At 42.4% G+C, this 12133-nt stretch overlaps 1 protein-coding gene across 1 annotated transcript in view; it reads right to left on the bottom strand.

The window, feature by feature from the left end:
- CD302 (CD302 molecule) overlaps positions 1-11631 on the bottom strand; it is a 31114-nt gene extending 19483 nt beyond the window's left edge. Inside the window, exon 1 of the mRNA XM_082260093.1 lies at positions 11358-11631. Within this exon, the coding sequence (XP_082116219.1) occupies positions 11358-11538 (181 nt within the window). The 5' untranslated portion in view covers positions 11539-11631. The remainder of the gene's footprint in view (positions 1-11357) is intronic.
- Between the last annotated feature and the right edge of the window lie 502 nt (positions 11632-12133).

Genomic DNA, 12133 nt, shown 5'->3' with positions numbered 1-12133 from the left:
CTTGAAAATGAGTCAGCAGGGATTGGTCCGTTTAGCTTGACCAGAAGGACTGTTATGTGTAATGAGACAGAAGCCCCCAGGGGGCAATCAATGCACACAACAGCCAGACACAGAACAATGGTTCCACAACGAGCCCCCATTACACATTACTCTGAGTGTCAATACATCCCTTACCAGACAACAGGTGAGTTCATTAGCACACCCGACAATAGGTGAATGGAAAGCCACCTCAGACAAAAGCAACATTGTTAGACAGTCAGTCTCCTCATTGAACTTCCTGGAATGACCATATTAGGAGTCGTACTTCCTGGTCAGAGACCTCATACTGTACAGGGAATAAAATCATTACAAGGGAGACATTATTCCTGAATATGACTGTCCCATTTGTAGTAGTCCAAACCATATTCTCAGTGTTCACCACCCTCCTGGTCACCCTGCATCCATAACAGATGCAGGGTGACTTAAACATAAGAGAGCCCCATAAGGCTGGGCATGGTGCCCCCAATCTCTAAAGGAATTTGGGGTCCACAACCCCCATGCCCAAAGTGACTCCCGTCACAATCAGTCTGTACCTTTAGCAGAGAAACAGCCCCAAAGCATAATGTTTCCACCTCCATGCTTGACTGTAGGGATGGTGTTCTTAGGATCATAGTCAGCATTTCAGCATTTTATTTCCTCCAAACACGGCAAATCGAGTTCATGCCAAAGAGCTCAGTTTTGGTCTAATCTGACCACAGAACTTTCTTCCAATCCTTCTCTGAATCATTTAGATGTTCTTTGGCATTGACTCACTGTGTTTGGAGGAAGAAAAATAAAAATTATAGACCCTTCATTTCTTTGTAAGTGGGCAAACTTACAGTTGTGTTTAAAATTATTCAACCCCCACTGAAATTGATTGTTTTGGCCAGTTTGACATTGATTTTGATCATTCAGTCATCCTGCTTACAATTAAAGAGGCACGTGTAGGTCAGACAAATATAACATAACATTTATAATGAAATAACCACAAATGTCTTTTCTGAGCTCACATCATTATCAGTTTTATTCAACCCCCAAGTGACATTCAATCTTAGTACTTAGTAGAACATTCTTTTACAGTTATAACAGCTTTTAAACGTGAAGCATAGCTTGACACAAGTGTCTTGCAGCGATCTACGGGTATCTTCGCCCATTTGTCATGGGCAAAAGCCTCCAGTTCAGTCACATTCTTAGGCTTGTGCACTGCAACTGCTTTCTTTAAGTCCCACCAGAGGTTCTCAATCGGATTTAAGTCTGGTGACTGTGATGGCCACTCCAAAATGTTCCAGCCTTTAATCTGCAACCATGCTCTAGTGGACTTGGAGGTATGCTTGGGATCATTGTCCTGTTGAAAGGTCCAATGTCTCCCAAGCCTCAGGTTTGTGACGGACTGCATCACATTGTCATCCAATATCTCCTGGTACTGAAGAGAATTCATGGTACCTTGCACACGCTGAAGCTTCCCTGTATCTGCAGAAGCAAAACAGCCCTAAAGAATGATTGACCCCCCGCCATGCTTCACAGTAGGCAAGGTGTTCTTTTCTTCATAGGCCTCCTCCAAACATAGCGTTGATCCATGGGCCCAAACAGTTGTAATTTTGTTTCATCAGTCCACAGAACACTATCCCAAAACTTCTGTGGTTTGTCCACGTGACTTTTGGCATACTGCAGTCGACTCTTCTTATTCTTTGGAGACAGCAAGGGGGTGCGCCTGGGAGTTCTGGCATGGAGGCCTTCATTACGCAGTGTGCGCCGTATTTTCTGAGCAGAAACTTCAGTACCAACATCTGACAAATCTTTTCTCAGTTCCTCAGCAGTCACACGGGGACTTTTCTCCACTCTACGCTTCAGGTAGCGCACAGCAGTCGAAGTCAGCATCTTCTTTCTGCCACGACCAGGTAGCGTTTCAACAGTGCCCTTTGCCTTGAATTTGCGAATGATGCTTCCTATGGTGTCTCTTGGTATGTTTAAAATCTTTGCAATCTTCTTATAGCCATTGCCCTTCCTGTGAAGAGTAATCACCTCTTCTTTTGTCTTCCTGGACCATTCTCTTGACTTCACCATGTTTGTAACCACACCAGTAAATGTCTAGAAGGAGCTGAGTATCACAGTCATTTTAAAGCTGCCTAATTGGTGCTTATTAGGCTTTATTGCTGCTCCCTGACATCCACAGGTGTTTTCAATACCTGATTGAAAACACTTCAATGAACCTCTGTTCTTCAGAGTGGTAGTCTTTAAGGGGTTGAATAATTGTGTCAATGAAGAATTCACAAAATAAACATTTACTACTGTATTACAAAACCAATTGATGTCATTTTAGTTGCATATGGTTCTTTAACCGCTTCCATACAGAGCAGTTTGACACCCTTCCTGCCCAGACCAATTTTCAGCTTTCAGCACTCTCACACTTTGAATGACAATTGCTCAGTCATGCTACACTATAACCAAACAAAATTTTTATCATTCTTTTCACACAAATAGAGCTTTCTTTTGGTGGTATTTGATCACAACTGGGGTTTTTTTTTTCGTGATATATGCAAAAAAAGAGCAAAAATTTTGAAAAAAAAACACTTTTTTTTAGTTTCAATTATGAAATTTTGCAAAAAATAAAATTTTCTTCATACATTTGGGCCAAAATGTATACTGCTACATGTCTCTGGTAAAATTAACCCAAATTAGTGTATATTATTTAGTCTGTGTGAAAGTTATTGAGTCTAGAAGCTATGGTACCAATTACTGAAAATTGATCACACCAGATGTACTGACTGCCTATCTCCTTTCTTGAGGCCCTGAAATGTCAGGACAGTACAAATACCGACCAAATGACCCCTTTTTGTAAAGTAGACAGTCCAAGGTATTTAGTAAGAGGCATGGTGAGTTTTTTGAAGTTGTAATTTTTTCCCACAATTCTTGGGAAAATGAAGAAAAAAAATTTTTTTTCTTATTTTTCCCACAAAGTTGTCAATTTATAAGCTATTTCTAACACATAGCATGTACACAGCAAAAATTACACCCAAAAATACATTCTGCTACTCCTTCCGAGTATGGCGATACCACATGTGTGAGACTTTTACACAGCCTGGCCACAAAAAGAGACTCCACGTCCAAGAAGCACATTCAGGCGTTCTAGGAGCATAAATACACATAAAACTTTCTTACTACCTATCACACTTTTCAAGGCCCTAGAGCACCAATACAATGGAAAAGTCCACAAAATGACCCCATTTTGGAAAGCAAACACTCCAACGTATATTCTATGAGGCATTATGGGTCGTTTGAACATATCATTTTTTTCCACAGGTTTTTGGAAAATGTGGGAAAAAAATGAAAACTTTTTTTTTTTTACACAAAGTTGTCAATTTATAGGATATTCCTAACACATAGCATGTACACAGCAAAAATGACACCCCAAAATACATTCTGCCACTCCTCCTCAGTATGGCAATACCACATGTGTGAGACTTTTTCACAGCCTAGCCATATAGAGGGGCCTAACATCCAAGGAGCATCATCATGCATCCTAGCCACTTGCCTAGGCCTATTTTTGACATTTGGTGTTTACAAGCTAAAATCAGTTGTTTTGCTAGAAAACTGCTTAGAACCCCCAAACATTATATATTTTTTTTAGCAGAGACCCTAGAGAATAAAATGGAGATTATTGCAATATTTTTTATCACACCGTATTTGCGTAGCGGTCTTCCAAACGCAATTTTTTTGGAAAAAATTCACTTTTTTTAATTAAAAAATAAGAAACCAGTAAAGTTAGCCCAATTTTTTTCCATAATGTGAAAGATAATGTTACGCCGAGTAAATAGATATCCAACATGTCATGTTTCAAAATTGCGCACGCTCACGGAATGGTGACAAACTTTGGTACTTAAAAATCCCCATAGGCGACAATTTAAAAATTTCTACAGGTTGCCATCTTTGAGTTACAGAGGAGGTCTAGGGCTCAAATTATTCCCCTTGCTCTAACGATGGCGGCGATACCTCACATGTGTGGTTTGAACACCGTTTACATATGTGGGCGGGGTTTCTGTATGCATTCGCTTCTGCGCGCGAGCTAACGGGGACAGGGCGCTTTAATTTTTTTTTTTTTTTTTTTTACTATTTATTTTATTTATTATTTTTTATTTTTACACCGTTTAAAAAAAAAAAAAAATTGATCATTTTTATTTCTATTAAAAGAAATGTAAATATTCCTCGTAATAGAAATAGGCACGACAGGACCTCTTTTTTGTGAGATCTGGGGTCAAAAAGTCCTCAGATCTCACAAGTACACTAAAAGATAGAAAAAAAAAAAAAAAAAATAATAATAATAATATAAAATGAAAAAAAAAAAAAAAAAAGTTCCTTTAAACCGGTTGCTAGGCAACAACATTTTCCGTAGCTCCGGTCCTCCAAGACCATAGAGTCAAGTGAGGGCAAGCTTGCCCTCACTCGACATCCTGTCTGTGAGGATTCGGGACCGGATCGTTTTCCCCGCTGCCGGCGGGTCCGGTAAGCGGGGAAAAGGACCGGAACGCGTCGGGAGGGGGGGGGGGCGCCTCTTCCGCCATCCCGGAAGGGTGATCCCACGGCGAATCCGCCGCTGGGACCACCCTTATCGGAAAGCCAACTGTCCACCGTTTAAAAAAATACCAGGGTATTTAGGTTTAAACGGACGACGTATATAAACCTTTTTGGACTTGGACATGGTGGCTGTATGAAGGGTGACAGGTACTCGGGTACTTTGTTGGGCAGGTGACAGGTACTCTGGTACTGATGAGCAGGTGGCAGGTACTCGGGTACTCCGATAGGCAGGTGACAGGTACTCGGGTACTCTGATGGGCAGGTGACAGGCAGGTGATAGGTACTGATGAGTAGTACTCACTGACTGATAGGTGATAGGTGATACTGTACTGATGGGTACTGATGATCAGTACTGATACGTGATAGGTACTGATGAGTACTGATGAGTAGTGATGGGTACTGATGAGCAGGCGGCAAGTACTTGGGTACTTCAGGCGTCAGGTACTCTGATGAGCAGGTGGAAGGTACTCGGGTACTCTGATGGGTAGGTGACAGGTACTCAGGTACTCTGATGACGGGTACTCCGTTGACAGGTACTCAAAGTACCCGAGTACCTGTCATCAGAGTACCCGAGTACCTGTCATCAGAGTACCCGAGTACCTGTCATCAGAGTACCCGACATCAGAGTACCCGACATCAGAGTACCCGAGTACCTGTCATCAGGGTACCCGAGTACCTGTCAGAGTACCCGAGTACCCGTCATCAGAGAACCCGAGTACCCGTCATCAGAGTATCCGAGTACCTGTCATCAGAGTACCCGAGTACCTGTCATCAGAGTACCCGTCATCAGAGTACCCGAGTACCCGTCATCAGAGTACCCGAGTACCCGTCATCAGAGTACCCTAGTACCCGTCAGAGTACCCGAGTACCTGTCATCAGAGTACCCGAGTACCTGTCATCAGAGTATCCGTCATCAGAGTACCCGAATACCTGTCACCAGCCCATCAGAGTACCCGAGTACCTGTCATCTGAGTACCTGATGACAGGTACTCGGGTACTTTGATGGGCTAGTGACAGGTGCTCTTTATTGGGGGGGGGGGCAATCAGTGTGTTTAGGGTGCACTGTAGTTGGTAACTAGCTGTTACCACAATCTCCTCCTCACACAGGATCAGTGTGTGAGGAGGAGAACACGGTGACAGCTAGTTACCGTGTTCTCTGTTGACATTTGTGACCGGCTGTGATTGGACACAGCCGGTCACGTGGTAAAGAGCCAATTTCATTGGCTCTTTACCTAGATCGGGGATCGACTCTGTCCGAGGGACGAGCCTCGTCCCCGATCGCTGCTCTGCGCGCCCCCGGGGGCGCGCATTGCAGAGAGAACGAGCGGCTCGTGCAGGAGCCGCTCATGTGATCGGCTGTGATTGACACAGCCGATCACGTGGTAAACAGCCAATTTCTATTGGCTGTTTACCTTGATCAGTGATGGGCTATGTCCGAGGGACGAGCCTCATCCCTGATCGCGCCGCTGCGCGCCGCCGGGGGCGCGCAGTAGCAGCTAGAACGGGCCGACGTCATATGACGGCGGCCCGGATCTAGACAACCACTTTGCCGACGTCATTTTACATGACTCGGTATGGAAGTGGTTAAGAAGTCCTTGTAGGATTTCATTCTGAATACAATTACAAATGTACACTAAATTCCCTAAAACCCTTTACAGCATTGGGGGTTGAATAATTTTGAACACAACTGTACATAATCTGCAGGTGATCAAACAATTATTTTCCCCACTGTAGATACTATACTATTTTGTAAAAGCTGTGCAAACTGTGCACTCAAGATTTATATTAAGGTGGAACCAAAGTCAAATTTAAAACGCTTAGCAGGAACGCTATCTATGACAGACGAGCCATGCAATGTCTCTTCTAGAATAAAATAAACCTACCTGTCTGCTCGCAGTCCTCTGTACAATGTAACTTGAAAAACAAAGTGAACACAAGGCACAATGATCTGGTGCAATAAAACATTTTAGTATTAAAAGCAAAGACAAATACCTTTGCATTCACGTTTCATAGGGAGCAGATTGCTTTGTACAGTCATCATTGTGAAGGGGATACTGACACCAAGGTCAGCATTAGAGTGCTGATGACAGATTTGACCTCCTGGTAGCGGTCAGGCTGAAGAATGGCGGCACAGTCCCATGCCTGAATGGGACTCAATGCCGGAGCTCCACACTACCAGCTACTACAATGCAACCAAAAGTGTGTACTGCCCTCTTCCTTCAATGCATTGCATAAGACAATATAAGCCTAGCTGATGTGTCTCAGGTGCAAATTCCGATTTTCAGATCCCCTCCTGAAATGCGCCGCCTAGGCTACCTTCCTCTCGTGAATTGGAGGAAGTGGGCTGTACATGCTCTGGCCATGTTATAGTAGCTGGTAGCAAGGAGCTCTGTCATGAAGTCCAAATAATCTTCAGGGGTGCGCTAGCTTTTCCTGGCCTGACATCTCCAGCTTAGTTTCCATTTCCAGCACAGGACCAGTGTTTGTTAGGGAATTTACATCATCCCACGCCAGCCAATCAAGATGGCTGAAGGCCAGAACCTGGAAGAAGCCAGGGAGAAGATGACAGCATGGAGGAAGGACCTCACAGATGTCAGACCATTGGAGGGAAGGTAAATATCTGCAGCTTTAATGGGAAATGCCCTGTGTATAGGGAGTTACAATGAAGGAAATCCACCAAACTAGATTCCAGCTGTTTCCAAACATTCTCTGTAAAAATAGCAGCTTGGGTTGCTATGGACAACACAGAGAATTTCCCCTTCTGTCAGTTTTTTTAGATCAGCTCCTACTAGTTAGGAAATAAACATTGTGTAATGAGATAGAAGCAGCAAATTCATGTGAACTTTGGTCACTTTCAGTATTGTGAAAGACTTTAGTAAACACTGAAATGAAACAAAGTCAAGGGCTTGTTCAAAAAGTTCCTTAAAGCTAAATCTGATTCAGATCCATATAAAAAGAAAGAAAAAAAAATATTTTACATTCAGGCTACCTAGTTTTGTAAAAAAAAAAAAAAAAAATGCTGTTTGTGTGTTGCTGTATGAGATTTACCCCCACTTCCTGAAACTGTCTGTCTTGTCATGCCTTGTGCATAAAGAGCAGTAATTTAAAGTATTTGAAACACAAGAGCTCTATGGAACTCCCTCAAAAACTTGATGCACACGAAATGTGAAGTTTTATCATCTACTGGTTATGCAGACCAACGGTGTGTGGTAGGACGAAGTGGACTAACCTCCAACACAACATGATGCTTATAGATTAGGGCTCTTTATGTGTTTGACCTGTTCATGTTTTTTTAAATGGCAGGTCTACTTTTGCTGCATAATTTTAGCACTCCATAAAAGGGGTTTGAGAGTGCTTTACAAAAACTAATGAGGGAGGGAGACATTCTGGATATACAAGTTGAACACCTTGTCTCCCCATGGGTTGAATGAAGAACTTGATATATACTCTGGTCTAAAGCAACCTTACTCACCCTCGTTCCCCTTTGTACAATTTTTATAATTTCATAAAATTTTTTTTTTTTTTCCTCAATTGTATTTTTATTTTTAATTTCAATTCTACTTTTATTTTAAGTTATTTTATTTTCATTTCCCTTTTTTCCCATCTAATTTCCATTTGTTTTCCGTACACTTACATAGCATTCTTACAGTTTTATATATATATATTTTTTTGTGCCACCATTGTGCATTGTTGTGTTGTATTTGTAGTTGTATTTGTTGTTTTTTTCACCAGTGGTTTGTTCCTGGGGGTGGAGTCAGGGAGTTGGTGGCGACACCTCTTCCCCTCTTGCCCCTTTAAATTTCCCCTCTTTTTGTGCCACGGGAGATCTGAGGAAGGGCTTTGCCCGAAACATGTCATCCTCCCCGTTTTTGTGGCCACCTATGTCCTTTTAAATTGGCTGACAGCACACTCGGCGGTGTGCTGTGCCCGGTACAGTGAGGATTCCTTTGTCTCAGCGCTCCTGGTCACGTGGTAAGCAGGGTCCGCTGAGCACATCCCCGTGACTCAGCTGTGGGCGACTAGTGACATCATCTCCTAGCGCCAGCTCAGCTGTTCGAGAACGGGAGCGGACGCCGGTGTGTAAGCTGAACGATCCTCGCGGCTGGAGTGTATTGCGGTGGCTGGGGTTTCCTCTCCCCCCCTCCTCTTCTCTGCTTCTCCCGCTCCAGCCCCTGAGTGAGTGTCTCTACAACTCACAGGCGTCCCCACCGTACCCCTGGGTCCTCTTCTAAGGTACAGCCTCTTTGTCGGACATCTGTTGGCATCATATTATATCAGTTTTATCAGCATTTTCAGCCTTTTAATAAAATTGTCATTTTAATTCAAGAAAACTGAGCTAATTGTCACTGCCTCTGGGAGCGCCAATACACCCATTTATCTGTTGTAACAAAAACTAATGGGCATTTTAAGCAATTCTTAGGCCCCTTACACACTGGGCCTTTCAGCTGTAATGTGTCCCTACTGGCATTTTAGTGTGCCTGGATGCCCATTTGTAAATAAATTGGTGCTAGCTGAGGTGGGCTTTTTTTGGGGGCATAAGATCGGCCCAGGGGGCATTTGCCACCCTGCCCCCCCGGCCCAGTACACCCTTGACAAACAGTATATGAAAAGTGCAAATTATAGCTTCCACTGCCAACACATAATTTTACAATAAATAGAAACCGTTCAATTCTTGTATAATAATGTATGTTCAGGCGAAACTTTATTTTTAATATTTGGTTGTAGTGAAGAAGAATTTTAAAACCCTTGTTGGGTTTTTACTGGTATCTTAAGAGAAATTTCCCTACACTTCCCACCCCCGTTACAACGGTTTTACCAGACAAGAAGAGTAAATCTGCAACAGGGATGCAGACACAAACAAATGGTTACTGCCCACACCTGCAACTGGTCTCTGCAGCAAGGAGCATTGGAAGGGCAACGCATTTAACAAGACACAAAAAGATTCCAAGCTCTCCTTGCCAACCAGTCTGCGACCAACCAAACTGACCTGTCCAACAGTATGCGTTAAAAACAGGGGTTTGTTTAAATGTGCTGGTTGTGCAAGTGAGTGGTGGCGCTGCCTCAATTGAATTAAAGTAAAGTAAAGTTACTATTTTGCTAGAGTAGTATACTATCAAAGTGCAATGTACAAAAAATAAGGTGCAAATATAAAATATAAATAAACCTTGGTACAGGTGAAAGCAAAAAATCACAAACGTGAATCAAGTAAAAAAGTGACTGATTTGCTTAAAAAATGCTAATACACAAAGTGTCAAGCTTATGCCATAAATATACCCGTGATGAAACATTGCACAAACTCTAAGTGCACTGTGCTATAAATATAAACTGCAAATATCATAAACATTAAGATCATATAAAAATATGTGGAAACCCCCACCAACTGGTGAGTCTTATAAAGGAGTTCATAAATGGTGCTAAGTGACATCTAGAATCTTCAAAGGTGCCATGCAGTTCACCAAGTGCTGCAGTACGATCATGGTATTAATTCACTTAGGCTGTGACAAGATCCCCGTGAGCTCACTCGTGACCCCTTCTGGGAATGCCCTCACCAGATCGTAGACCCCATACAGGGGAAACCAGCCTTTAAGGGAAAATTTCCTGCCTCCAGTGGATGTTGGTATGCCTCTTTAAGGTCCACAGGAAACCCCGCTCTGGTGACTCCACTTCCCTTGTTATCCTTAGAATGGTGTTAGCCCCTTATGGATAAAGAGAATCCTCCATAGATTAGTAATATCATGTAATACTTTATTTAAGAATGTAAACACTTACATTACAGTAAAAGCAATCCCTCCTCGCTACCGCAGGAAGTCCGGGTTTGCCGAAGCATTCCATGGACGAAAACCGGAAGCGACGCTATGGCGCTAGACTCCGCCCCTAAACAGGGGGTTTAGTTGCACACATTTGCAAATACATGCGTAAGCCACAGAGCCCCGACAAGGCACCCTATTATCTGTGGTCCTAACTCTAAATTCTGTGAGTCTCCAGCAATGGAAGCACATGCATTTATATGGACAGGTGTAGGGCAGATATACCTGAAGGGAGCCCACCCCTTCTTAAAGGCACAGGGGCACACTGAACACCCAGCCTAAACCACAATGGCAGCGAAGGTGTCAGTGCGTTGCCTGGCCAATATAATCCATAGCACAAACAAATGATTACTGCCCACGCTTGTAACTGGTCTCTGCAGCAAGAAGCATTGGAAGGGCAACGCATATAACAAGACACAAAAAGATTCCAAGCTCTGCTTACTGACCAGTCTGCGACCAACCAAATTGACCTGTCCAACAGTATGTGTTAAAAAAAGGAGTTTAGTTGCACGCATTTGCAAATACATGCGTAAGCCACAGAGCCCCGACAAGGCACCCTGTTATCTTTGGTCCTAACTATACCTGAAGGGAGCCCACCCCTTCCTAAAGACACAGGGGCACACAGAACACCCAGCCTAAAGGGATGCAGACAGCATAAAAACCTACAGGAGTTCTAGTCTTCCCCAACTCTACTAAAAAAAAAATGAATTATGTGCTTGTTATTGTTGGCGATTTTCCTCACTTCCTGTCTGGTGAAACTGTTGGCACCTTCAAATAAACAAGATGTAATATTTCTCATGCAGGTTTAGAAAGAATTAAAAGAAACAACAGTAGTTCTGACTCTCCCCGATTTTATCAAAAACTGTAAAAAAAAAAAAAAAAAAAGATTGGCCTGAAAATACACTTTAAGAATACTAATGCACATTGAGAACATTATTGCCATCAACAAGCTTCACTTACCGTCCCCGTCAGGAACAGACTGACCAGCAGCACTGCAGGCCACAGAGCAGAGAAACGTTAGAAGTACCTTGTAAAGTCTTCTGCTCTTGTCTTGGAGTATTCTGGTTGTGTTGTCAATACTATGCATTGTCCTGATATCTATATGTTGCCTAGAGTAATGTGTAAAATGTTGGTAGCTCATTTATATGAGCCACACTTTTCCCAGACTTCCGGAGGTCTGCTAACTTTCACTTGCACAATAATACAAAAAAAAAAAAAAAAAAAAAGACCCGTACTGAAAAGTTTCTGTTATTGAACGGGGAGGAGAAGGGGAGGTTTACATTCTACTGCCGGAGCCCTTGTAAACATATTTGGTTTAAAGAGACAACACAGAGGTCATAGTCACAGATTTAGGATATTGGTTGGCGGTATCTCTCTGGTTTTACTCTTTACATCTTACCAACAGTCACCAATATTCATGCTTTTTTTTTTTTCAAAATAAGTCAATTTTTGATTTAGAAAATGTATAATACAAAAAAAAAATGAATGTGTCAGTACATTTTTGATGTATCACCATTCCCTGGACAGTGAGTGGTATCATACATGTTTATATGTAATGTATACAGTGCATCCGGAAAGTATTCACAGCACTTCACTTTAAAATAGATTAAATTAATTGTTTCTCAAAATTCTACAAATACCCCATAATGACAACGTGAAAGAAGTTTGTTTGAAATCTTTGAAAATTTATTAAAATAAAAAAAAAAATCACATGTACATCACATGTACATGTAATA

The sequence above is a fragment of the Pelophylax lessonae genome (genome assembly GCF_965119305.1).
Source record: "Pelophylax lessonae genome assembly, chromosome: 6".
Taxonomy (NCBI): Eukaryota; Metazoa; Chordata; class Amphibia; order Anura; family Ranidae; genus Pelophylax; species Pelophylax lessonae.
The sequence above is the reverse complement of the archived record's forward strand: the minus strand, read 5'-3'. Positions and strand labels throughout refer to the sequence as shown.